This window comes from Somniosus microcephalus, chromosome 14, assembly GCF_052327205.1.
Source record: "Somniosus microcephalus isolate GS21.2 chromosome 14, FLI_Smic_1.0, whole genome shotgun sequence".
NCBI lineage: Eukaryota > Metazoa > Chordata > Chondrichthyes > Squaliformes > Somniosidae > Somniosus > Somniosus microcephalus.
Window position 1 is genome coordinate 69,015,806 of NC_141000.1, and position 24,954 is coordinate 69,040,759.

Sequence of the window (24,954 nt, forward strand, 5' to 3'; positions counted from 1 at the left end):
TTACCCCCCCCAAGTCTCCTCTTACCCCCCCTCGTCTCCTCTTACCCCTCCCCGCCGTTCTCCTCTTACCCACCCCCCCCCCCCGGTCTCCTCTTACCCCCCCCCCCGGTCTCCTTTACTCCCTCCCCTCACTCCCCCCGATCTCCTCTTACCCCCCTCGTCTCCTCTTACCCACCCACCCCCTGTCACCCCCCCCCCCCGGTCTTCTCTTAGCCCCCCTCTTACCAACCCCCTGTCTCCTCTTACCCCCCCTTACCCCCCCGTCTCCTCTTACCCCCCCCTGCCGTTCTCCTCTTACCCACCCACCCCCCGTCACCACCCCCCCCCCCCCCGGTCTCCTCTTAGTCCCCCTCTTACCCCCCCCCTCGTCTCCTCTTACCCCTCCCTAACCCCCCATCTCCTCTTATCCCCCCCGTCTCCTCTTATTCCCCCCCGTCTCCTCTTACCCCCCATCTCCTCTTACCCCCCCCTGCCATTCTCCTCTTACTCACCCACCCCCCCCCCGCCCCCCATCTCCTCTTCACCCGCTCTGTCTCTGTTCCGTCCCCTAAAATGGTTTGGTTATCTTGGAGTTTCCAGTTCTGATGAAGAGCTTATATGCTGCTGATCAATCTGCTGAGTGTTTCAAGCATTTTTTGTTTTCATATCAAGTTTCTGCCCTTTGCAGTTTAAAAAAAATGATCTATTCCAGGAACTTTAATTTCTACTTGTTGCCTTTCAGGTTGCACATGAGGCCTGCAAGTAGAGTGTTGGGATAGTTGAGTCTGGAGCCGCTGAAGACAGGTTTCAGAGGTGGAGAGGCTGAGGTCGGGGCCGAGGCAGATGATGTTACAGAAGTGGAATTAAGCAGTCAGCTGAGAAATCCACACAAATAGATTGGCCTACATGGAGTGTACACCATCTTTTATGAAAGCAGATTCATCAACATCTTAAAATGAAAATGAGTGTTAAATATTTTGGCTGTAAACCCTTTGTCAGAACTGGAAACTGGACTCCCTTGATAGTATCGAACAAAATTAAAGGAGCAGAACAATAGGTAGACATCAAAGGCCCAGGAAAATTGGCACTGTATGTGTGTCTGTGGCATAACTGCAGCAGTGCCTGTAAGACTTGCATTTATGTAGTGCCTTTCACAACCACCAGATGTCCCAAAGTGCTTTACAGCTAATGAAGTACTTTTTAAAGTGTAGCCACTGTTGTAATGTGGGCTAAGCGGCAGCCAATTTGTGCACAGCAAGCTCCCACAAACAGCAATGTGATAATGACCAGATAATCAGTTATTTGTTACGTTGATTGAGGGATAAATATTGGCCAGGACACCAGGGTTAATTCCCCTGCTCTTCTTCAAAATAGTGCCATGGGATCTTTTACGTCCACCTGAGAGAGCAGACAGGGCTTTGGTTTAATGTTTCATCCGAAAGACGGCACCTCCGACAGTGCAGCACTCCCTCAGTCCTGCACTGGAGTGTTAGCCTAGATTTTTGTGCTCAAGTCTCTGGAGTGGGACTTGAACCCACAACCTTCTGACTCAGGCGAGGGTGCTACCTACTGAGCCACTGGCTGACACTCAGTAGTGCAAGGGGTAAGCTGCATGGAATGAGTAGCGCCATGGGATCTTTTACGCCTACCTTAAAGGGCAGATAAACATCTTATTCGAAAGACAGCACCTCCCACAGTGCAGCAGTCCCTCAGTACTGTACAGAAGTGTCAGCTCAGATTACCTGCTGAAGCCACTGAAGTGGGGTTTTCAACCCTCAACCTTCTGGCTCAGACAAGAGTGCTACTATTGAGCTAAAACTAACCTAAATACCCATTTAATTAAATTTTTTATTTTTCAAATATTTATCCAGTCCCCTTTTAAAAGCTATTATGAATTCTGATTCCACCACTGGGGGAGAAAAATCTGCTAACCTCTCGCTGTATTTTTTCAGTGATGATCAAATTTATACCCTCTAGTTACCGATTCACTGATTAGTGGAAATAGGTTTTTCTGTTTTATCTCATCAAACTCTTCAAAATGTTAGCACTTCCTCTTAACCTTTGTTGTTCTAATGAAAAGAGCCCTGTTTCTCTAGTCTCTTGGTGACACACACATTCCCCTGCTTCAAGGCTCACTCATAACAACCATGTTCTTTTACAAATCCACTTAGAGGTGGCACCAGACATGTCCACACAAGGAAGAAAAAATTTCAGGCCAATCTTACAGGCAACTCAAGTGACATGGCCTAGGAACAGGCTGGTTGCTGTCCCACCAGCCAAAGGGCCAAAAATGGGAGAAAAGCCAGAGGCCAACACATCCTCTCAATTGGAAATTTGGGGGACAGAGACAGAAATTAAGGTTAGGGCAGACAGAGGGATTGCAAATACAGAGAGATAGAGGAATTAAGAGAGACGTTAACAGCAGAGGGAGAGGCATTAGGGGTTCAAAGGTAAAATCTGGGCACACAGAAAGATTAGGCTCACAAAGAGAGATAGGAACACATTGTCAGGCATAGAGAAAGACATTTGAGCCAAGAAGCATGTTTCATTCCCATTGACAGGTCGGATACTTCGCCGTACAGACATCCAATGCAATTAAAAGGAATTTAACTTATTGAAAGAGAATTCTTCTGTGGTTTGCAGAGGGGTGGCCCTAACACCCACCAATGTGGAAGCGCTGCTAACCTGAAGCTATTTACTCCCGACAACCTCATTAGTCATGCAGGATAGTTTCAAAAGCCACCATTCATTGGCTTACTGTCTCTGGGAGGGAGGAAAAAACAGTTCTGGTGCAGCTAGTTTAAGGGGGACCTTGCATTTACAGCTCGAGACACTACAAGGTGACAGAGAGAGCAGCAGTTAAAGGCATGACAGCAGTAGTAAGGGCACCAAGATTTACAGGTGCATCTGTGGTGGTAATGTTGGCAGAAATCAGGGCGAGGAGGGACCGCCCATGCAACCAGCGCATAGTGCTGAAAAAGGTTCCATGAACTCAAGGGTGGCCAAGGTAAGTACGTATTTGTGCTAACACACATCTTTGACCACTAATAGAGCCTTTAATCACCTCCTGACCTCACTTATGCTTTCTCTCAGCACCTGCTGGTTAAGGGAACTCAGTAATGCAAAAGGCAACCTTTCTAAGCACTCGCCAGCCACTTTATCAGCTCACCTTTCCTGCCACAAGGGCTGCAGCTAGTCTTCAAAGACACTTTATGTAAAGGAAGAATATACATCCAATTCTCATCATTATGGAATGCATGTTCTCGTATGGGGAAAATGTCCATGCCAGTAACAGGCCCGGAACACTGTCTTCTCTCACTCCAAAGGAAAAGCTAGTTTACAGCCAATGCCAGAGAACTAACACCGGGGGAGGACCACCATAACTGAAGAGCTTGAGGATAATTTTGACTTTGAGCGATAGTATAAAATGAGCACTAGCAGATCAACCACCCATTATATTACATAGAATATACAGCACAGAAACAGGCCATTCGGCCCAACCAGTCCATGCTGGTGTTTATGTTCCACTCGGGCCTCCTCCCATCCTTCCTCATCTAACTCTATTAGCATAACCCTCCATTCCCTTCTCCTTCATATGCTTATCTAACTTCCCCTTAAATGCATCTATACTATTCACCTCAACCACTCCCTGTGGTAGCGAGTTCCACATTCTCACCACTCTCTGGGTAAAGAAGTTCTTTCTGAATTCTCTATTTGATTTCTTGGTCACTATCTTATATTGATGGCCTCTAGTTTTGCTCTTCCCCACAAATGGAAACACTCTCTCTATGTCTACTATCAAAACCTCTCATAATTTTAAAGACCTTTATTAGGTTACCCCTCAGCCTTCTTTTTTCAAGAGAAAAGAGACCCGGCCTTTCCTGATCGGTATAACCTCGCAGTTCTGGTATCCTTGTAATTCTTTTTTGCACCCTCTCCAGTGCCTCTATATTCTTTTTATAATATGGCGACCAGAACTGTACGCAGTACTCCAAGTGTGGTCTAACCAAGGTTCAGTACAAGTTTAGCATAACTTCTCTACTTTTCATTTCTATCCCTCTAGAAATAAACCTTAGTGCTTGGTTTGCTTTCGTTATGGCCTTGTTAACATGTGTCGCAAATTTTAGTGATTTGTGTATTTGTACTCCCAGATCCCTTTGTTCCTCTACCCCATTTAGATTTTTATTTTCCAAGTAGTAAGTGACCTCCTTATTTTTCTTACCAAAATGTAATACCTCACATTTATCTGTGTTGAAATTAATTTGCCAATTATATGCCCATTCTGTAAGTTTATTAATGTCGTCTTATAATTTGTTGCAGTCCTCCTTAGTGTTGACTATCCCTCCCAATTTGGTGTCGTCCGCAAATTTAGAAATTGTGTTTTTGATTCCAAAGTCTAAATCATTAATATAAATTGTGAACAACAGTGGTCCCAGCACTGATCCTTGTGGGACCCCACTTCCCACCTTCTGCCACTTTGAATAGCTACCCTTTACCACTACTCTCTGCTTTCTGTCTTTCAGCCAGCCAGCAACCATTCTGCTACTTGTCCCCTGACTTCACATGCTCTGGCCTTATTCTCTAGTCTATTATGTGGTACCTTATCGAAGGCCTTTTGGAAATCTAGGTATATTACATCTACTGCATTAAGTTTCAAAGAATTCAATGAGGTTGGTCAAGCAAGACCTTCCCTTTTGAAATCCATGTTGACTATTCATTATTATATTTTTTATTTCTAGATGTTTTTCTATTTTCTCCTTTAGTAGGGATTCCATTATTTTTCCTACTACCGATGTTAAGCTGACTGGTCTATAGTTCCCTGGACATGTTCTATCCCCCTTCTTAAATATAGGTATTAATGTTAGCTATCCGCCAGTCCTCTGGCACTATACCTTTTTCTAACCAATTATTAAATATGTGTAATAGATGTAATGATATACATCTCTCCCGATTTTTATTTTTATTGACAACCCATAAAATTGTTACAGCATCAAGATGCCAGGAAGAGCTTCTAAGCACATTGCTGGCTTCCAGAGTGGCAGCCGCTACTGTTTCTATAGATGCTTTCAGCTGGACATTCTCCTGGGACTTGCAAGAGCTGATTGGGACTATTTGGTCTGTGATGACACCTACCACTATCACATCTGAGCCTCTGTCCAGTGTGGTGCAAGGAGCAGGTGCAGATGTTGCTGTCTCTAGAGAGTGGCCATGAGCCTGCTTCCATAAGGCCGTCTCCAATGCTATCACAGGAGGGAACTTCAGACATTGCAAGTGGAAGGGTGCAAGAAACTGGTCCCTCTGGGACAGCAGCTACCCTGAGATGAGAGTTACCTCAGGCCCCTAAGGCTCTATCCCAACCTCCCACTGCTCAATCTTATTTCACTCTGGGAGCACCTCATAGGAGTAGTAGATTAGGAGCTAGAACAAGTAAATTAGCTGGTACAATGTATATTCATAATGTTAAGAATAGTTGCTGATAGGCAGAATGGATTTTTGTGGCACTTTCTAATGAATGCTTTTTAAAGTAAACACAGCTTGGTCACATGAGTTAGTTCCTGTGTTTGCTTTCAACTTTTGGGAGTTGGATGATGGCAGGGGAAATGGTGACTTCTGTCTTATGAAGCAACTTGGCAGAAATCTTGGACAATGAGAGGCTTTGTAAGGGTATGGGGAGAGGAGCACAGGCAGGTGTGAAATTACTTTATTTTAGTGAATGAACTCTTTTTTTAAGTGCGGGGCTATCAGTTATGCTGTTCTTGCTCTGGCTGATGGTTCTCCCGCTCCACTTACTTTCCTTTCTGTGCACCTTCCTCGTGCTGTAGGGTTGTCGATGCTTCCTCCACCTTGTCATCATTGTCATCACCTACAGGTTCCTGAAACAGCAAGCCTTTCTTTGTGACATTCTTAGGAAGCATGCAACATGCTACAATGATCTTGGAAACTTCTGCTGAGCTGTACTGCAGTGCTCCACTGGAATTATTCAGGCACCCAAAACAAGACTTCAGAATTCCTGTACACTGCTTATAATACTTCTTATGATTCTATATTCCTCATTATATTTGTTCTCCCTCTTTATCTGTGGAAACCTCACTGGGTCATCAGCTATGAGTAGAGGGGATAGGCCTGGTCATCAATGAATCATGCTGGTAAATGGCCTTGAGTCGTCAGGGCTGGATTGTTGCATGATGAAAGAGTCACGCCAGCTCTCCAGGTATCTGTCATTGACATATAGGGTCAGGTGATTAGCATTGTTCACTAGATAGGCTTTGAGATGTTTCATGACTTCCATCAATTGCTCTCTGCACCTATGAGAAGCCAGCAAGCCTATATAACTGCAAAGCTCTCCTTGCTTCTTTGGTCCCATTAGGAAGGAAATTAATTGTGTAGCCATCCTGAAGAGAACACCAGTGACCTTACTGATTGCTATTATTGCTCCAGTGGAGTGCCTTGTGACGTTTTACTACAAGGTTAAAGGCACAATATTAATACAAGTTGTTGTTGATGTACAATTAATATGGAAAAAAGCCATAAGGAATGTTGACATAGGACTTTTGAATGGAAAGATGACATTTTAATATGTTTTTGGTGGATTACAATGCAAGAGTGCAATAACTTTTGTTCTGTATGCCTATAAAAATATTCTCATAGTACTTTTACATAACTTTAACCATTACATTCTTTTGTTAATTCAGATAATTCTGGAATGTAAAGTATTTTCTATAAATGCAATATCTCCTTGTTCAGGTGAATGTAAAAGGTATTGTGAATTTGTGACACTTTTCAAAGAAGATTAGGGAGTTCTCTCAACGTCCGACCTGACAGTCCTACCTCAACCAACACCACCAAAAACAGATTAATTGGTCTTTCATCTGACTTGCTGTGGGGCTTTGAAAGAAAGACTTGCAATTATATAGCGCTTTTCACGATCACCGGATGTCTCAAAGCACTTTACAGCCAATGCAGTTTTTTTTTGAAGTGTAGTCACTGTTGTAATGTGGGAAACGCAGCAGCCAATTTGCGCACAGCAAGCTCCCACAAACAACAATGTAATAATGACCAGATAATCTGTTTTGTTATGTTGATTGAGGGATAAATATTGGCTAGGACACCGGGGATAACTCCCCTGCTCTTCTTCGAAATAGTGCCATAGGATCTTTTACGTCCACCTGAGAGAGCAGACAGGGCCTCGGTTTAACGTCTCATCCGAAAGACAGCACCTCCGACAGTGCAGCACTCCCTCAGCACTGCACTGGAGTGTTAGCCTAGCTTTATGTGCTCAAGTCCCTGGAGTGGGACGTGACCCATAACCTTCTGACTCACAGGCGAGTGTGCGACCAACTGAACCACAGCTGACAATATCAGAATATTAGATAATTCTGTATCAGATTCAAAAGCTAGTGAGGATTAAATTGTCTGTTTCACTTGTACTCCAGTATGCATTTAGGTGCCTTTTGCTGTACATTTGCTTGCTTAACAACTGTGACTACACTTCAAGAGTAACTCATTGGCTGTGAAGTACTTTGAGATGTCCTGAGGTTATGATAATATGCTATATAAATTCAAGTTCTTTACTAAAACGTTTGAAAAAATAAACTGTTAAACCTTAGTAGGAAAGACAATAAGGAGTCTACACTTTGAAATGAATTTATCTTTTCCTGTATTTTAAGATAATTTCCAGCAAATTTGGTATAATGTTCATAATATATACAGTACAATACAGTTCAGGCTGACATTGCATTCAGTTTTTATATCTCCAGTGTAGCTATCTAGAGGATATCAGCTAAATTCTGTATCAAATTCAAAAACTAGTGAGGTTTAAATTGTCTGTTTCACTTGTACTCCAGTATGCATTCAGGTGCCTTGCATTTGTCTGCTTTGTTTTCATTGAGTTCTGTAATATTCAGCTTTGTTTTCATTGAGTTCTGTAATATTCAGCATCAGTTCTTGTAGAGAATGTAATCTTACAAAAAATAGTAAAATGATGTCCATATACTAAAAATTATGAAATCTCCTCAGTCTGGACCAAAAGACAGTATATACTGAAGCACTGTTTCCTGTTCAATGAAATCTATCATTAGTTCAAGATAACATTCCATGGCCTAGAATTTCAAGAGGGCCCATTTTTGAGCCTGAAGAGGCCGCGTAGCGCCTGAAAATGGGCACTACGCGACCCAATTTCTAGGCCTCAGTATACAATTCAGAAATAATAAAAAGGTTGGGAATGACTAAAGTTTATGAAAATAAGCACCAGTAAATGAAATTGAAAAGAATGAACGCTGCAGGAAATAAAACCCTTGAGTAAGTATCAATAGCATGATTGTTCCTTATAATACTTTCAGTGACATTCCCCTTCACAGATTTCTTCTTTCTTAACCGCTGACCATCTGGATTTGGGTAAGATGCACGTTCTCGGGCCTCAGTATTTGCTACATTTAAACGAGCTTCAGCGTAGTCTGACAGGTCCAGCTGGCTAGCATGGTAACAGCCATCAAAAGCCATGGTTTGTGTCTGATTCAACCTAAAGGAATCTGAAAACTGAAAAATAAAACTGCCTTTGTGATTATCACTAGTACTGAGACATCTACATAAGAGTGACTGATAAAATCATATAGTCCTTAAAAACATTCTTCCTATTTACAAATCTGTTTGCTACAATGTAATTTATTAAGTGCATCTTCAATTCTGTAAAACCAAGTTATTATACTGTCAAATAATTTAAGTTTTATTTAAAATCAGCTTCTTTCCTCCTTTCCGTGTAACAATGGGGTGAATTTTCTTCTAAGATTATGGGTCCTGTCAACAGGATTCAGGGCTTGGGATCAGGGAATTGCTTGAGAACTGACCCTGGCTAATCCTCGGGTGACTGTCTGTGTGGAGTTTGCACATTCTCCCTGTGTCTGCGTGGGTTTTCTCCGGGTGCTCCGGTTTCCTCCCACAGTCCAACGATGTGCAGGTTAGGTTGATTGGCTATGATAAATTGACCCTTGGTGTTAGGGGGATTAAAATGTGTGGGGTTACGGAGATAGGGTGGGATATGTGTTGGTGTAGGGGTTACGGGGATCGGGTGGGATATGTGTCGGTGCAGGCTCGATGGGCTGAAATGGCCTCTATCTGCACTGTGGGGTTTCTGTGATTCTGTGATTCTGTGATAATAGATGTCTTTTTCCTGTGTTTTGTTAAGTAGATCATGAAGGAAGAGTTATCTAATGACAGGCAACATTGTCACCAACACCGAGTAGCTGACGATACAGAAACTCTTCCCAAGAGTTCGGAAGAACAGAAAGGTCTTTAAAGAAAACAGGACCCGTAAAGCTGCTCCCATAATACCAACATTCATACACCTACGCTATTGCATCTAACTAGAAGCTACATCAACTTTGGTAAATCACTGTTAACTTACTCCGCAGTCAATCTACACCACAGGATTGGCACTATCAGTGGGAGGCAAGGTTATCTATGCACTCAACTTTTATGGTGGTGCCTTCTTCCAGTCTAGCATAGGCATCATCTGCACTGTCAGCCATGTGCCTGAGCCATCCATAGATGTATGAAACAACTGATTGATACTTTGGTCAGCATACCCAGCTATTTTACCACCCTTCTTATTGATCAACAACAAGATCGTGATATGGCTGCCCAATTTCACTTCAATGCTGTATTTCCCCAAGTACAGGGGGTCCTTGATGGCAACCAATAGGCATCTGCACCTCCTGTGCCATTTGCTTCTCCCCCCTTGTGCCCTGTGACTCATCCATTGCTTCCTCCTCAAGTTCACTAGCTGCATCCTTCAGGATGTACGTGGCTGTATTGGTACTTTCAAATGTTGGTGAGAGTGACACAGGGTGCTTATCTTGTCTGGTGCCAGTTCAGCCCGTCCTGTGTGTCATTAAATGATCATGTATCATGAAGCTAGATTGTGTTACATGCTACCTCCTTCTCCTCTGGGAAAGCTGTCCTGGAGCTGCAAATAGGGAGCCTATCTTTCACCCAACTCATGCAGAAGTATCTCTGCTTAACCAGTAATCAATCAGGGCTTTGGGTACTATGCCACTCCATCATTATCCACAGACTCTGTTTTGTGTCTCCACATTTATTGCACCAGTCTTTGGTGACTGCCAGCCACCTTTTTGCCCCAAACAGCCTTTAGAAGGGTTCACATATGCCGTAGAAATATTTATAGCCTTTTTAAAGGTGAACACAATATGTGACCAATTACCTTTAAGTGACTGTATCCTTTTAAATGTTTTCACAACCCTTTACCAGCAGCCAGCATCAGGCACGATATGGGCTGAGAGCACACTTATTATAATTAGACTGACCCTGGAAGTTTCTCTGGGATAAGCACTCTGCCAATTGGACTAATTCGTTGCACCCACCTGCTGCCTGGTCCATGCACGGACCTGAAAATCAATGCTCATTTCTCTAATTGGAGCAAAAATACAGTTCATGAAGTAACCTTTTTGACCCATTAAATGGGGGTGAATATCCGTGGGATTTTTCACAATTGTCTGCTATAACTTCAGCGGGAGAGCCACGGATTCTTCAGCTGAAGTTACGGTGGTACAGTGGGAGAACCCTGCGGAAATTTACCCCCAATGTCTCTTGCATCCTGTATAGCTCATAAACAGTAAAACATTCATAATCTTATTATCCACATCTCGTGGCAGAAAGTCGGTATTGAATGAACTTTAAAGATCTGATAGCAAATCATATGCAGCTTATGGTTACATTTCTTTGGAAAACTGTTCCACTTAACGATCAGTTTATGCCCTTTGGAAAATGTTGAGTACAGTTGCTTAGAACTACAGTGGAATCTTTGAAGACCATTTCTAATCAGATAATTTTTCTCTTAAACTAAACTTTTTTAGAAATCTTAGTTTTGCTTGCAGTTTCTCTGACAAAATAGTCTCCAGAAACAGTCATTATGAAATTTTGAACTTCAACCAATATTGCCCATTATCCCACATAAATGGATTAAGGAAACATCTGAGTGTAGATGAGAAAAGCCAATTTTGTTGGAAAAGGTAAACCCTCTGCATGTTCTGCAAAGCTCATGTCTTTTTTAAATAATGCAATTGGTATTTTCCTACAGCTAGAAAATAAAGTTTTATCCGGTAAAATATCCTAAAATAACTCTATGGGGCCAATTATATAGTCTGTGATCTGTACTAGGGGGCATAAATATAAGACAGCCACTAACAGATCAAATAAAGAATTTAGGAGGAATTTCTTTACACACAGAGTGGTGACGATGAGGAACTCGCTGTCACGTGGAGTGATTAAAGCAGATAGCACTGACACGTTTAAGGAGAGGATTGATGTGCACATGAACGAGAAAGGGATAGAGAGATATGGGGGCAAGTTGGGAAGAGGTAATTAGAGTGCAAGGAGGCGTGTGAGGAGTATAAGAATCGGCAAAGGTTTGACTGTTAAATGACCAAATCTACTTTGTGTGTGTTTAAATCTGGCTCTATTTCTATCCTTGTGTGTGTCTGTGGTTCTCTCTGTTCTTGGGTGGCTCTGTGTGCGTTTATGTGAGACTGGTTCTCACTTTGTGCCCTTGTGTGTGACTCTGGTTCTCAATCTTTTTACTCCTGTGTTATTTTCTCTCTGTTTCTGTGTATCTGTAATTCTCTCTTTCTGTACCCCAGTTGGTATCTGCTTTATTCTCCCTCTCTCCCTGTGTGTGTCAGTGGTTTTCTCCCTGTAGTCCTATGTCCTTGTGGTTCTCCCTTTCTGTCCTTCCGTGTGTCTGGTTCATTCTCTCTGTCACCTCTCCTTGGGTGATTTGGGCTGCTCCAGACCAGCACTGCTGCCAGCCAACATAAGGACAGAAATGGGGATGTTCGCTGATGACTGCGCAGTGTTCAGCGCCATTCGCAACTCCACAGATAATGAAGCAGTCCATGCCCGCATGCAACAAGACCTGGACGACGTTCAGGCTTGGGCTGATAAATGGCAGCTAACATTCGCGCCACAGAAGTGCCAGGCAATGACTATCTCCAACAAGCGAGAATCTCACCACCTCCCCTTGACATTCAATGGCATTACCATCGCTGAATCCCCCACCATCAACATCCTGGGGGTAACCATTAACCATAACTGGACCAGCCACATAAATACTGTGGCAACAAGAGCAGGTCAGAGGCTAGATAATCTGCGGCGAGTGTCTCACCTCCTGACTCCCCAAAGCCTTTCCACCATCTACAAGGCACAAGTAAGGAGTGTGATGGAATACTCTCCACTTGCCTGGATGAGTGCAGCTCCAACAACACTCAAGAAGCTCGACACCATCCAGGACAAAGCAGCCCGCTTGATTGGCACCCCAGCCACCACCTTAAACATTCACTGCTCCACCACCGACGTACCGTGGCTGCAGTGTGTGCCATCTACAAGATGCACAGCAGCAACTCGCCAAGGCTTCTTCGACAGCACGTCCCAAACCCGCGACCTCTTCCACCTAGAAGGACAAGGGCAACAGATGGATGGGAACACCACCACCTCCAAGTTCCCCTACAAGTCACACACCATCCTGACTTAGAAGTATATCGCCAATCCTTCATCGTCGCTGGGTCAAAATCCTGGAACTTCCTACCTAACAGCACTGTGGGAGTACCTTCACCACACGGACTGCAGCGGTTCAAGATGGCGGCTCACCACCGCCTTCTCAAGGGCAACTAGGAATGGGATTGGGAGCAGTTTAGGATTCAACAAAGGAGGACAAAGGGATTAATTAAGAAATGGAATATGAGAGTAAGCTTTCAGGGAATATAAAAACTGACTGTAAAAGCTTTTATAGATATGTGAAGAGAAAAAGATTGGTGAAGTCAAGCGTAGGTCCCTTGCAGTCAGAATCAGGGGAATTTATAATGGGAAACAAAGAAATGGCAGACCAATTTAAATACATATTTTGGTTCTGTCTTCACAAAGGAGGACACAAATAACCTCCCAGAGATGTTGGGGAACATAGGGTCTAATGAGAGGGAGGAACTGAAAGAAATCAGTATTTGTAGGGAAATGGTGTTAGGGAAATTGATGGGATTGAAGGCCGATAAATCCCCAGGGCCTGATAATCTACATCCTACGGTACTTAAGGAAGTGGCCCTAGAAATAGTTGATGCTTTGCTGATCATCTTCCAGCATTCGATGGAATCTGGAACAGTACCCATGGATTGGAGGGTAGCTAATGTTACCCCACTATTCAAAAAAGGTGGTAGAGAGAAAACGGGGAATTACAGACCGGTAAGCCTGACATCGGTAGTGGGGAAAATGCTAGAGTCCATTATAAAAGATGTAATAGCAGAGCACTTGGAAAACAGTGACAAGATCGGACAAAGTCAACATGGATTTACAAAAGGTAAATCGTGCTTGACTAATCTACTGGAATTTTTTGAGGATGTAACTGGTAAAATAGATAAGGGAGAACCAGTGGATGTGGTGTATTTGGACTTTCAGAAGGCTTTCGATAAGGTCCCGCATAAGAGATTAGCGTGTAAAGTTAAGGCACATGGGATTGGGGGCAAGGTATTGACTTGGATAGAAAACTGGTTGGCAGACAGAAAGCAAAGAGTTGGAATAAACGGGTCTTTTTCCGAGTGGCAGGCAATAGATTAGGAGAAGGGGAAGTGCAACGAGACCTGGGTGTCCTTGTGCACCAGTCACTGAAGGTAAGCATGCAGGTGCAGCAGGCGGTTAAGAAGGCAAATGGCATGTTGGCCTTCGTAGCGAGAGGGTTTGAGTACAGGAACAAGGATGTCTTGCTGCAGTTATACAGGGCTTTGGTGAGACCACATCTTGAGTATTGTGTGCAGTTTTGGTCGCCTTATCTGAGGAAGGATGTTCTTGCCATGGAAGGAGTTAAGCGAAGATTCACCAGGCTGATACCTGGGATGGCAGGAATGACATATGAGGAGAGATTGGGTCGATTGGGCTTGTACTCGCTGGAGTTTAGAAGAATGAGAGGGGATCTCATTGAAACTTATAAAATTCTGACAGGACTGGACAGACTAGATGCAGGGAGGATGTTCCCGATGGTCGGGGAGTCCAGAACCAGGGGTCACAGTCTAAAGACAAGGGGTAAGCCATTTAGGACAGAAATGAGGAGGAATTTCTTCACCCAGAGAGTGGTGAACCTGTGGAATTCTCTACCACAGAAGGCAGTAGAGGCCAATACATTAAATATATTCAAGAAGGAGTTGGATATATTTCTTAAGGCTAAAGGGATCAAGGGGTATGGGGAGAAAGCAGGGACCGGGTACTGAATTTGGATGATCAGCCATGATCGCATTGAATGGCGGAGCAGGCTCGAGGGGCCGAATGGCCTACTCCTGCTCCTATCTTCTATGTTTCTATGTTTCTATGGCAATAAATGCTGGCATTGCCAGCAACACCCTGATACCATAAACAAATTTTTTAAAAAGCTCCAGACCTGCTATCTTACACAATGTTGGCCTACTCCAGATCCACTTTCCTCCATGATGGCTACTCCAGACCCAGATTGAACCATAAATCCAACAAATGTCATGTTCAAACTTTCTTACCCCATCCTGACTACTGTGCTTCAGCTACCTCCCTCCAACTCACAAAAAGCAAGGTCCCACTTTCCTTGGCTCCCACAATGCTGGACTCTCAACTCATTTTACTTGACTCCACCATTTCTCTTTCCTGGGTGCAGGCTCACTGCCTCTCTTTCCTGGACCCATCTCTCTTTCATGGCCCCCCTCTCACTGCTTTTCTTTCCTGTTCTCCTAAAACACTGGCTAATTTTAGCTGATTCAATTCTGCAAGCCTTGAAAAGTTCTGCATTTAGGAACATAGGAAGAGGAGTAGGCCATTCAGCCCCTCGAGCCTGTTCTGCCATTCATTGAGATCATGGCTGAACTGTGACCTAACTTCATATACCTGCCTTTGACCCATATCCCTTAATACCTTTGGTTAACAAAAATCTATCAATCTCAGATTTAAAATTAACAATTGATCTAGCTTCAATTGCCATTTGTGGAAGAGAGTTCCAAACTTCTACTACTCTTTGTGTGTAGAAGTGTTTCCTAATTTCATTCCTGAAAGGTTTAGCCCTAATCTTTAGATTATGCCCCCTAGTCCTAGATTCCCCAACCAGCGGAAATAGTTTCTCACTATCTACCCTAACTGTTCCCCTTAATATCTTGAAAACTTCAATCAGATCACCCCTTAACCTTCTAAATTCCAGGGAATACATCCTACTTTGTGTAATCTCTCCTCGTAATTAACCCTTGGAGTCCGGGTATCATTCTAGTAAACCTACGCTGCACTCCCTCCAAGGCCAGTACAGCCTTCCTAAGGTGTGGTGCCCAGAGCTGCTCACAGTACTCCAGGTGTGGTCCGACCAGGGCTTTGTACAGCTGCAGTATAACTTCTATCCCCTTGTATTCTAGTCCTCCAGATATAAAGGCCAGCATTCCATTAGCCTTTTTGATTATTTTCTGCACCTGTTCATGACTTTTTAATGATCTATGTACCGGGACTCCCCAAGTCTCTTTGAACCTCCACTGTTTTTAGCTTTTCGCCATTTAGAAAGTACCCTGTTCTATCCTTTTCTGGTCCAAAGTGGATGACCTCACATTTGCCTACATTGAAATCCATTTGCCACAGTTTTGCCCATTCACTTAATCTATTGATACCCCTTTGTAATTTTATGCTTTCATCCACACTGCCTACAATCTTTGTGTCATCGGCAAATTTGGATATATGGCTTTCTATGGCATCATCTCAGTCGTTATTAAATACTGTGAATGTTGTGTATGTACCTTTAAGGGAATAACTGGTCTCAGACTGCAGTACCGGCAGTGACCACCCCTGTATAAAAGGCCCTAGCAGGCTTCTGTAGTTTCAGCTTCCAGGTTGTCTCCATTCAGTAAAGACTTGTTATAATCAACTCCTGCAGTCCATGTCTCAATTATACACGGACATAATACTGGCGACGAGTAAGAAACGAACTTACCTGCAACTCGGCAGCACCTCAGACGACGTTATTGAAGGTCGAAGCCAGAAGAAAGAAAAAAAAAAGTAATCCAAAGAAACTCAAGAAACAGGCGTCGACCGTGGGCAACCGCCCTCCAAATCATCGAATTGAAAAGTGCAGGAGAGACTGTCGAGAGCCAGGCTTGGTTCTCCAGTCTGTGGTTTCCCAGCTAATCGGGCTGGTGGCAGGTAGTGCACTGATCCTTCCTGGGCTGCGGCGGGCTAGAGCTCAATCGGGTGGCTCTGCAACGGGGCCGGGCAGCGAGTCGGGAAGCAAAGAGAGAGAGAGAGGGTGGAGCACACAGGGCGCGGCCGGTGCTTCGCAGCCGGGCAGCGTTCGGACCTAAGAAGAGGGAGGGAAGTGTCCCAGAGGGTCCGCTCCACGACGGGAACGGTTCTTCAATTAACGGAGCAAATATTGAAGCGCGATAGAAAAATAAAAATACCACGGAGAGCGGCGTTGGCAGCAGCGATCGGGGAGGTGCGAAGACCATAGGGCGTCGCCATTACAGGATAGTAAAATAAATATAATCGCCAGCAACAGCATTGGCGGCAGCGGCGGGAAAGCGCGGGAGGCGCCATCTTAACTCGGCGGGGAAGAAGGAAAAGCGCGGGAGGCGCCATTTTGATCCATCGGGGACGAAGGCAAAGCGCGGGAGGCGCCATCTTAGATTTTCAAGATGCCAAAGACTGGCGATATCACTGCCTTCGATAATGCAATAGAAGACTGGACCACGTATGTGGAAAGAGTCGAGGTATATTGCGAGGCAAACGAAATAGCCGATGAGAAAAAGGCATCGGTATTGCTAAATTTAATGGGCGCAAGAATGTATGGCCTATTGCGGGACCTGATTACTCCAGCCAAACCGAAGGCGAAGAGTTTTAACAAAATTGTTGCTATCCTACAGGAACACCTAAATCCTACACCGCTGCTGATAGCAGAAAGATTTAAATTCCACAGGAGAAATCAGCATAAAAATGAGAGCAATGCTGATTACCTTACGGAACTGCGCAAGCTATCAAAGCACTGCCAGTTCGGAGCAGGACTGGCAGATACCTTACGGGACAAATTTGTCTGTGGACTCCTGAGTGAAGGAACCCAGAAGAGGTTACTCTCAGAGAAAGAGCTGACGCTAGATAAGGCTTTCAGCGTGGCAGTATCATACAAAGCAGCAGCAAGGGGAGCTGCGGAAATACAACAAAAGCCACAGGAATACGGCACCCACGAAATGACACGGGGATTTGCAAAATGTTATCGCTGCGGCAGAACAAACCATGACCAGAAGGACTGCTGGTCCAAGGACAAAATATGCAGGCAATGCGGAAAGATGGTGTAGTGATCAATAACATGTCATTCTATAGTGGACACTAGGTGGAGCCGTAGAGCTGCGTAGAGCTGTATATAGCTGTATGTATAAGACTACACTACCCAGCTATATATATATTAAGACTACATTACCCATGAGGCTAGGCTACCCACAAGGCAACAGTCAAGATGGCAGCCTGCACACAGGAGCACACATGCTGCATCTCTACAGATACTGTACCTAGAGAACGTGTACTGAATAAATGACTAGCTAGAAGTTAGCTGTGTTCATAATAAGAATGTCTATTTATTAATGAACATAAGATGGTACCAGGGTGGTGAAGATCTGCTGAAAATTGTGAAAAGCGACATGGAGAATTTGAAGCCACCAGAGCGTTTGAAACTCACAGGAAACATCGACTACAATTGGCAGGCTCTTAAACAACGATTCGAACTCTACATTGCAGCCATCGGATTCGGTACAAAGCCAGACGCAAGGAAGATAGCGTTGCTGCTTACGGTTGCAGGCCCACAGGCGATAGAGGTATTTAATACATTTGTATTTAATCCAGAGGAGAACAGAGAAAATGAGAAGATGTGCTAAAAAAAATTGATGCACATTGCTCTCGCAAAAAAATGAGGCGTATGAAAGATACATCTTCCGTTCTCGGACACAGCAACAAAATGAGACTTTTGATAGCTTTATAACTGATCTGAAACTGAAAGCACAGACATGTAATTTCTCTGAGCTCAAAGCATCCATGATTCGTGACCAGATTGTGTTTGGTATTCATGATAAAAGTCAGGGAACGTTTGTTGAGAGAAACCGAACTAAATTTGGAAAATGCGGTGAAAATATGCCAAGCCAGCGAGCTAGCTCGAAAGCACGCGAAGGCTTTCAGTGAAATCAATAATGATGCGATTGTAATGAGTGATAATGCTGCTGTCGGTGCTGTGTCCTACAAGGGGAAGAAACGTGGGCAGAACAGAAATGAAAAGCAATCGGAGGATGAAATTTTTAATTGTAAACGCTGTGGTTACAAACACCAGTTAAGACAATGCCCAGCGTTTGTAAAAATGTGCACAAAGTGTAATGGAAAGAATCACTTTGCCAAACAATGCTTTTCAAAAGTAAAAACAACGAAAGGGCAACAAGTTAATGTGATTGAGGACACTGATTTAAGTGAGACATTTTTTGTAGGAATGGTGTCATGTGACGATATCAAAAAAGATACAGAAAATGTGCAGCCCTCAGAAATTGACAATGCTGAACATAAAGTCAATGCAGTAAAAGTGGACAAATGGATGATCCCACTGCAGGTAAATGGAGCATTAGTTACATTGAAACTGGACACTGGGGCAAAAGCAAACTTAATCAGTATGAGTGACATTAGCAATATGAAAGAAAAGCCCAAAATACAGAAAAAGTCAGTACTACTGAAGGATTATAATGGACAGAAAATAGATAGCTTAGGTGTATGCAGACTTAAAGTGACAGTCAAAGACAAAGTGCATCATCTCATGTTTTCTGTTGTGGCTGAAAGACTTGGGCCTAGAAATTCAGTGCCCTTAGCGCCGATTTTGCGGCGCTAGAGGGCCTAGTGCTGCAATTGGCGCCGGCGCCTAAATTGCCTGGGGCCCTTCCGCCGCGGTAGACCAGTAGCGCTGCGCCGGCACCGATGACGTCATCGGTGTGCGCAGCGTCCCGGTTGCCATGGTAACCCGCCCGAACTGGGAAATTGACTTGCGGCCGCCTCGCCCGTGGCAGCCGCAAGCAACGTTCTGGCAGAGGTGCCTTGCACAAGTTTGCGCCGGCGCATTAAAGGCCCCGCGGCGGCCGGCCGCTTTCCCGCCGCCCGCCTGGCCGCAGCTCCCTCCCCGGACTTCCCCCCCCCCCCCCCCCCCCCGGAACAGAAACAAGCCCGGCACTTGTCCGAGGTGCCGGGCTCATTTTTAATAAGATTATCGCGGGCCGCGGCCGGGTGCAGGCAGGTCCTCCTTAAGGGAAGGAGGAGGCCTGCACTTCCTGAACCTGCCGCACCGCAGCGGGCGCCGCAGCGCCGGAATAGCACCGAAATTCAGCGCATAGCGCCAGTTTTCAGGCGCTAACAGCTTTCAGCAGCGCCGGCAGCCGTTTGGGCGCAGAAGTAGTGAATTTTTGGCCCGACCAGCGCGACTTAGCTCCGGCACTAACTTCCGGCGCTAAAGCCGTTGCTGCGCCAAAACCCAATTTCTAGGCCTTGATTCGATACTAGGTGACAAAGCTTGTGAAGACTTAGAACTGGTCAAGAGAGTCTACCGTATAAACTGTGCCATAAGCAGACCAGATGACTCAGGTGATGAAGCAGAGAGCCCATCAAGGATGAAAAGGCCAAAGGGTATCCATGTCTTCAAAAAGCCTAGTTTCTCCAAGAAGAAAGAAAAAGACTTTAAGGTCAAAGAGAAGCCAAGGGAAGAAAAGCACAAATAGGAAATACACAAGGAGAAAAAGTCCAAAGATATAACCGCAGCAGATGTTGTTAAGCAGTGGAAAGAGAAAAAGAAAAAGAAGAAGCCTGCACCAGAGCAGGAAGCAGTTCCGGTGGATACTCCTTCTTCCCTCAGGCCAATCTTTGGTGTTCCATTAGCCGAGGCTGCTGAGAGGCTTATGCTGTATGATGGGATCCAGCTGCCAGCAGTTTTTCGAGAGTGCATTGACTACATTGAGAGTTATGGCATGAAGAGTGAAGGAAACACTGAAACCCTCTCCAAGCAAAGATCGCAAGGAGACCTCGATCTATTCAAGACCAGATTGATGACAATGCCGCAACTTCATCGTCATTCACCGCCAGAACAATCTCATGAAGACACATCAGACTTACCCGTGTTGAGAAGATCCACACGTGAAGTAAAAAAGCCTGATAGACTTAATCTTTGAGTACAATGTAAAGCTTTGAAAATGTGTTGACTGTTTTGAAAATGTTTATAGAGCACTAACAAAAGTGTTACTGATATTATCATTATTGTTTTCTTGAAAGTTGATTGATATTGATTTTGTTAAATCTCAAAGAAAGGGGGATGTAGTGATCAATAACATGTCATTCTATAGTGAACACTAGGTGGAGCCGTAGAGCTGTATATAGCTGTATGTATAAGACTACACTACCCAGCTATATATATATTAAGACTACATTACCCATGAGGCTAGGCTACCCACAAGGCAACAGTCAAGATGGCAGCCTGCACACAGGCGCACACATGCTGCATCTCTACAGATACTGTACCTAGAGAACGTGTACTGAATAAATGACTAGCTAGAAGCTAGCTGTGTTCATAATAAGAATGTCTATTTATTAATGAACATAACAGAGGGGACACATTGCATGAGTTTGCAGGTCTGGGAAGAAGACCAACGATAACAAAAAGGCTACTAAGGAACCGTACAGGAAAGTACAAAAGATGACGGACAGTAGTTCCGAAGACCAGATGAGCGATAGTGAATCCGGGAACAAGAGACTAAGCTGTCTCAAACTTCACAACGTAATCGCAAAAGAGGATCACCGAACCATTTGGGTCACCCTCACGATAGCAGGGTCCCAAGTCAAAATGGAATTGGATACAGGATCAGCTCTAACCGTCATGAATCGACGAGACTACGAGCGGCTATTCTCACACATACCCTTGAGAGAGACATCCATTGTCTTGAGGACGTATACGGGGCAAAAAGTATACCCCAGAGGAAAAATAAGGGTGCCTGTCGAATACAACAGCAAGAAAATACGAAAATTGTATCTCTACATTCTGCAAGATGGTGGACCACCGTTATTGGGACGTGAATGGATCAGAACGATAAGTTTAGACTGGCACTCCATTCAGGCACTGACGGTGGCTGGTAAAAAGGATGACAACGTCACTCCTGGACGATTGTCAACAATCTTAGCTGACGCCAAAGAGGTATTTCAACAAGAACTAGGCACTCTTAAAGGCGTAACCGCCTTGATAAAAATAGAGGAGAATGCAATTCCCTAGTTTTTCAAAGCAAGACCGGCACCATATGCAATTCGCCCAGCCGTCGAGGCAGAGCTGGAGAATCTGGAGAATGCAGGCATGTTATCTAAGGTAGACTGGAGCGAGTGGGCGACACCCATCATTCCTGTCATGAAGAAAACGTTAAACAATAAGTCTGAGGAGCCAAGGAAGGTTCGCATCTTTGGGGACTTCAAGGTGACGGTGAACCCAGTCCTTCACACAGTACAATATCCTCTTCCAAGGATAGAAGATATCTTCACCTCACTATCTGGAGGGAAGCGTTTTACAAAAATTGACCTAGCACAAGCATATTTGCAGATGGAGGTTGAAGAATCCTCTAGGAAGTATCTCACGATAAACACTCACAAAGGTCTTTACCAGTATAATCGACTGGTATTCGGAGTAGCATCAGCTCCGGCGATATGGCAAAGAGCGATGGGATTCCGGGGACTCAGTGTTACTTGGACGACATCCTAGTGACAGGTGAAGATGACAGTGAACACCTTGCCAACCTAGAGCAGGTGCTCACTAGACTACATGAACATGGGCTACGAGCCAATCGCCCTAAGTGCGAGTTTTTTAAGAAACAGATATCGTATTGTGGCCACGTGATTGATGAAGAGGGGTTGCATAAGTCCCCTGACAAAATGCTAGAGTCTATTATAAAAGATGTAATAGCAGAGCACTTGGAAAGCAGTGACAGGATCGGACAAAGTCAACATGGATTTACAAAAGGTAAATCATGCTTGACTAATCTACTGGAATTTTTTGAGGATGTAACTGGTAAAATAGATAGGGGAGAACCAGTGGATGTGGTGTATTTGGACTTTCAGAAGGCTTTCGATAAGGTCCCACACAAGAGATTAGCGTGCAAAACTAAGGCACATGGGATTGGGGGCAAGGTATTGACTTGGATAGAGAACTGGTTGGCGGACAGAAGGCAAAGAGTTGGAATAAACGGGTCGTTTTCCGAGTGGCAGGCAGTGACTAGTGGGGTACCGCAAGGATCGGTCCTAGGACCCCAGCTGTTCACAATATATATTAATGATCTGGACGAGGGAATTGGATGTAATATCTCCAAATTTGCAGACGACACAAAGCTGGGCGGGAGGGTAAGCTGCGAGGAGGATGTCAGGAAACTCCATTACGATTTGGACAGGTTGGGTGATTGGGCAGAAACATGGCAAATGCACTATAATGTGGATAAATGTGAGGTTATCCACTTTGGTGGCAAAAACAGGAAGGCAGATTATTATTTGAATGGCAATAGATTGGGAGAAGGGGAAGTGCAAAGAGACCTGGGCGTCCTTGTGCACCAGTCGCTGAAGGTAAGCATGCAGGTGCAGCAGGCGGTTAAGAAGGCAAATGGTATGTTGGCCTTCGTAGCAAGAGGGTTCGAGTACAGGAACAAGGATGTCTTGCTACAGTTGTACAGGGCCTTGGTGAGACCGCACCTTGAGTATTGTGTGCAGTTTTGGTCACCTTACCTGAGGAAGGACGTTCTTGCCATGGAGGGAGTGCAGCGAAGATTCACCAGGCTGATACCTGGGATGGCAGGAATGACGTATGAGGAGAGATTGTGTCGATTGGGCTTATACTCACTGGAGTCTATTGAGAGGGGATCTCATCGAAAGCTATAAAATTCTGTCAGGTCTGGACAGACTAGATGCAGGAAGGATGTTTCTGATGGCCGGGGAGTCCAGAACCAGGGGTCATAGTCTAAGGATAAGGGGTAAGCCATTTAGGACTGAAATGAGGAGGAATTTCTTCACCCAGAGAGTGGTGAACCTGTGGAATTCTCTGCCACAGAGGGCGGTGGAGGCTAGTTCATTAAATATATTCAAGAAAGAGTTGGATATATTTCTTGAGGCTAAAGGGATCAAGGGATATGGGGAAAAGGCAGGGACAGGGTACTGAATTTGGATGATCAGCCATGATCACATTGAATGGCGGAGCAGGCTCGAAGGGCCGAATGGCCTACTCCTGCTCCTATCTTCTATGTTTCTATGAAGCGGTAGTTAAGGCTCCAGCGCCTGAAAATGTGTCGCAACTGAGGTCATTCCTCGGATTGGTGAATTACTACCATAAGTTTTTGCCGAATTTGTCCACAATTCTGCATCCACTGAATGCCCTACTACGAACGGGAGTAGCATGGAAATGGAGCGATGAATGTAAGCGGGCCTTTCAGAAGAGTAAGGACCTAATCACTTCAAGAGAAGTATTGGCTCACTACAACCCATCACTACCGATAAGACTGGTGTGTGATGCGTCTCCCTACGGTATTGGGGCGGTACTGTCACATAAATTCCTTGATGGTTCAGAGAGGCCGATAGCTTTTGCGTCACGCTCGTTAACTTCAGCTGAGCGTAACTATGCCCAGATTGACAGAGAGGCCCTCAGCCTGGTGTGGGGGGTGAAGAAGTTCAATCACTACCTGCATGGTCAGAAATTTACTCTACTAACTGATCATCAACCTCTCGTCTCCATTTTCAACCCTCAGTAGGGCGTACCGATAATGACGGCACAACGGCTACAGAGGTGGTCCCTTTTCCTAGGGGCACACCAATATGACATCGAGTACAAAGGAACTAAACAGCATGGGAATGCTGATGGATTGTCGCGCTTACCGTTGCCGACGGTGGAAGAAGAACTGGCAGTGGATCCAGTGCAGTTATTCCACTCGACTATAGTCGAATGTCTCCTTGTGACGAATGCAAACATAGAAAAGGAAACACGAAATGACCCGACACTCTCCTGGGTCTATGATTTAACGGTGAAGGGATGGCCAGCACATGGCGAACCACTGCTGCCAGCATTCTCGCCAAGAAGAGAACAGCTGTCAGTGTGCAGAGGAACCTTGATGTGTGGATCCAGAGTAGTAATTCCACCCAAATTGAAGAATAGAGTGCTCAATGAGTTTCATGAGGGTCATCTGGGAGGGGTAAAAATGAAGAACTTAGCCAGAGCATTTGTGTGGTGGCCGGGAATCGATAGAGAAATCGAAGAGATGACCAAGAGCTGTACAGGATGCCAGAAGGTCCAAAACGCCCCACCACAAGCCCCTCTACATCCATGGGAGTGGCCCTCATCTCCATGGCAAAGGGTGCACATTGATTTTGCTGGTCCCTTTATGGACTCAATGTTTTTAATTGCAGTGGATGCACATTCAAAGTGGCCAGAGGTAATAAAAATGTCCTCAACCACCACAGAAAAAACTATCACAGTCTTACGAACCATATTCGCCAGGAATGGGCTGCCTGAACAGATTTGCTCTGACAATGGACCACAGTTTGTGTCTGAAGAGTTCCGGAGGTTCTTAAAGAACAATGGTGTTAAGCATTACACATCCGCCCCATATCATCCAGCCACTAATGGATTGGCCGAGAGGTTTGTTCAAACATTCAAGAAGGCTATCAAGGCAATGTGTAATGAAGATATACCCCTACAACACAAGGTGGATAACTTCTTGTTTGCCTACCGGAATGCGACACATGCGGTTACCAACCAAACTCCAGCCATGATGTTCTTCAATCGAAGACTACGATGCCGCTTGGATTTGGTTAAGCCAAACGTCCGAAGAGATGTGGAGAACAGGCAGTTTCAGAATATGAATGAAAGGCCGACCAGGAGTTTTAAGATAGGTCAACCAGTTTTGGCCCGGG

General features: G+C 44.7%; 1 protein-coding gene across 1 annotated transcript in view; it reads right to left on the reverse strand.

The window, feature by feature from the left end:
- Nucleotides 1-6,553: 6,553 nt before the first annotated feature.
- The window catches only part of LOC147107531 (gamma-aminobutyric acid receptor subunit rho-3-like), a 60,130-nt gene continuing 41,729 nt past the window's right edge, over nt 6,554-24,954 (reverse strand). Inside the window, exon 9 of the mRNA XM_086006615.1 lies at nt 6,554-8,514. Within this exon, the coding sequence (XP_085862741.1) occupies nt 8,212-8,514 (303 nt within the window). The 3' untranslated portion in view covers nt 6,554-8,211. The remainder of the gene's footprint in view (nt 8,515-24,954) is intronic.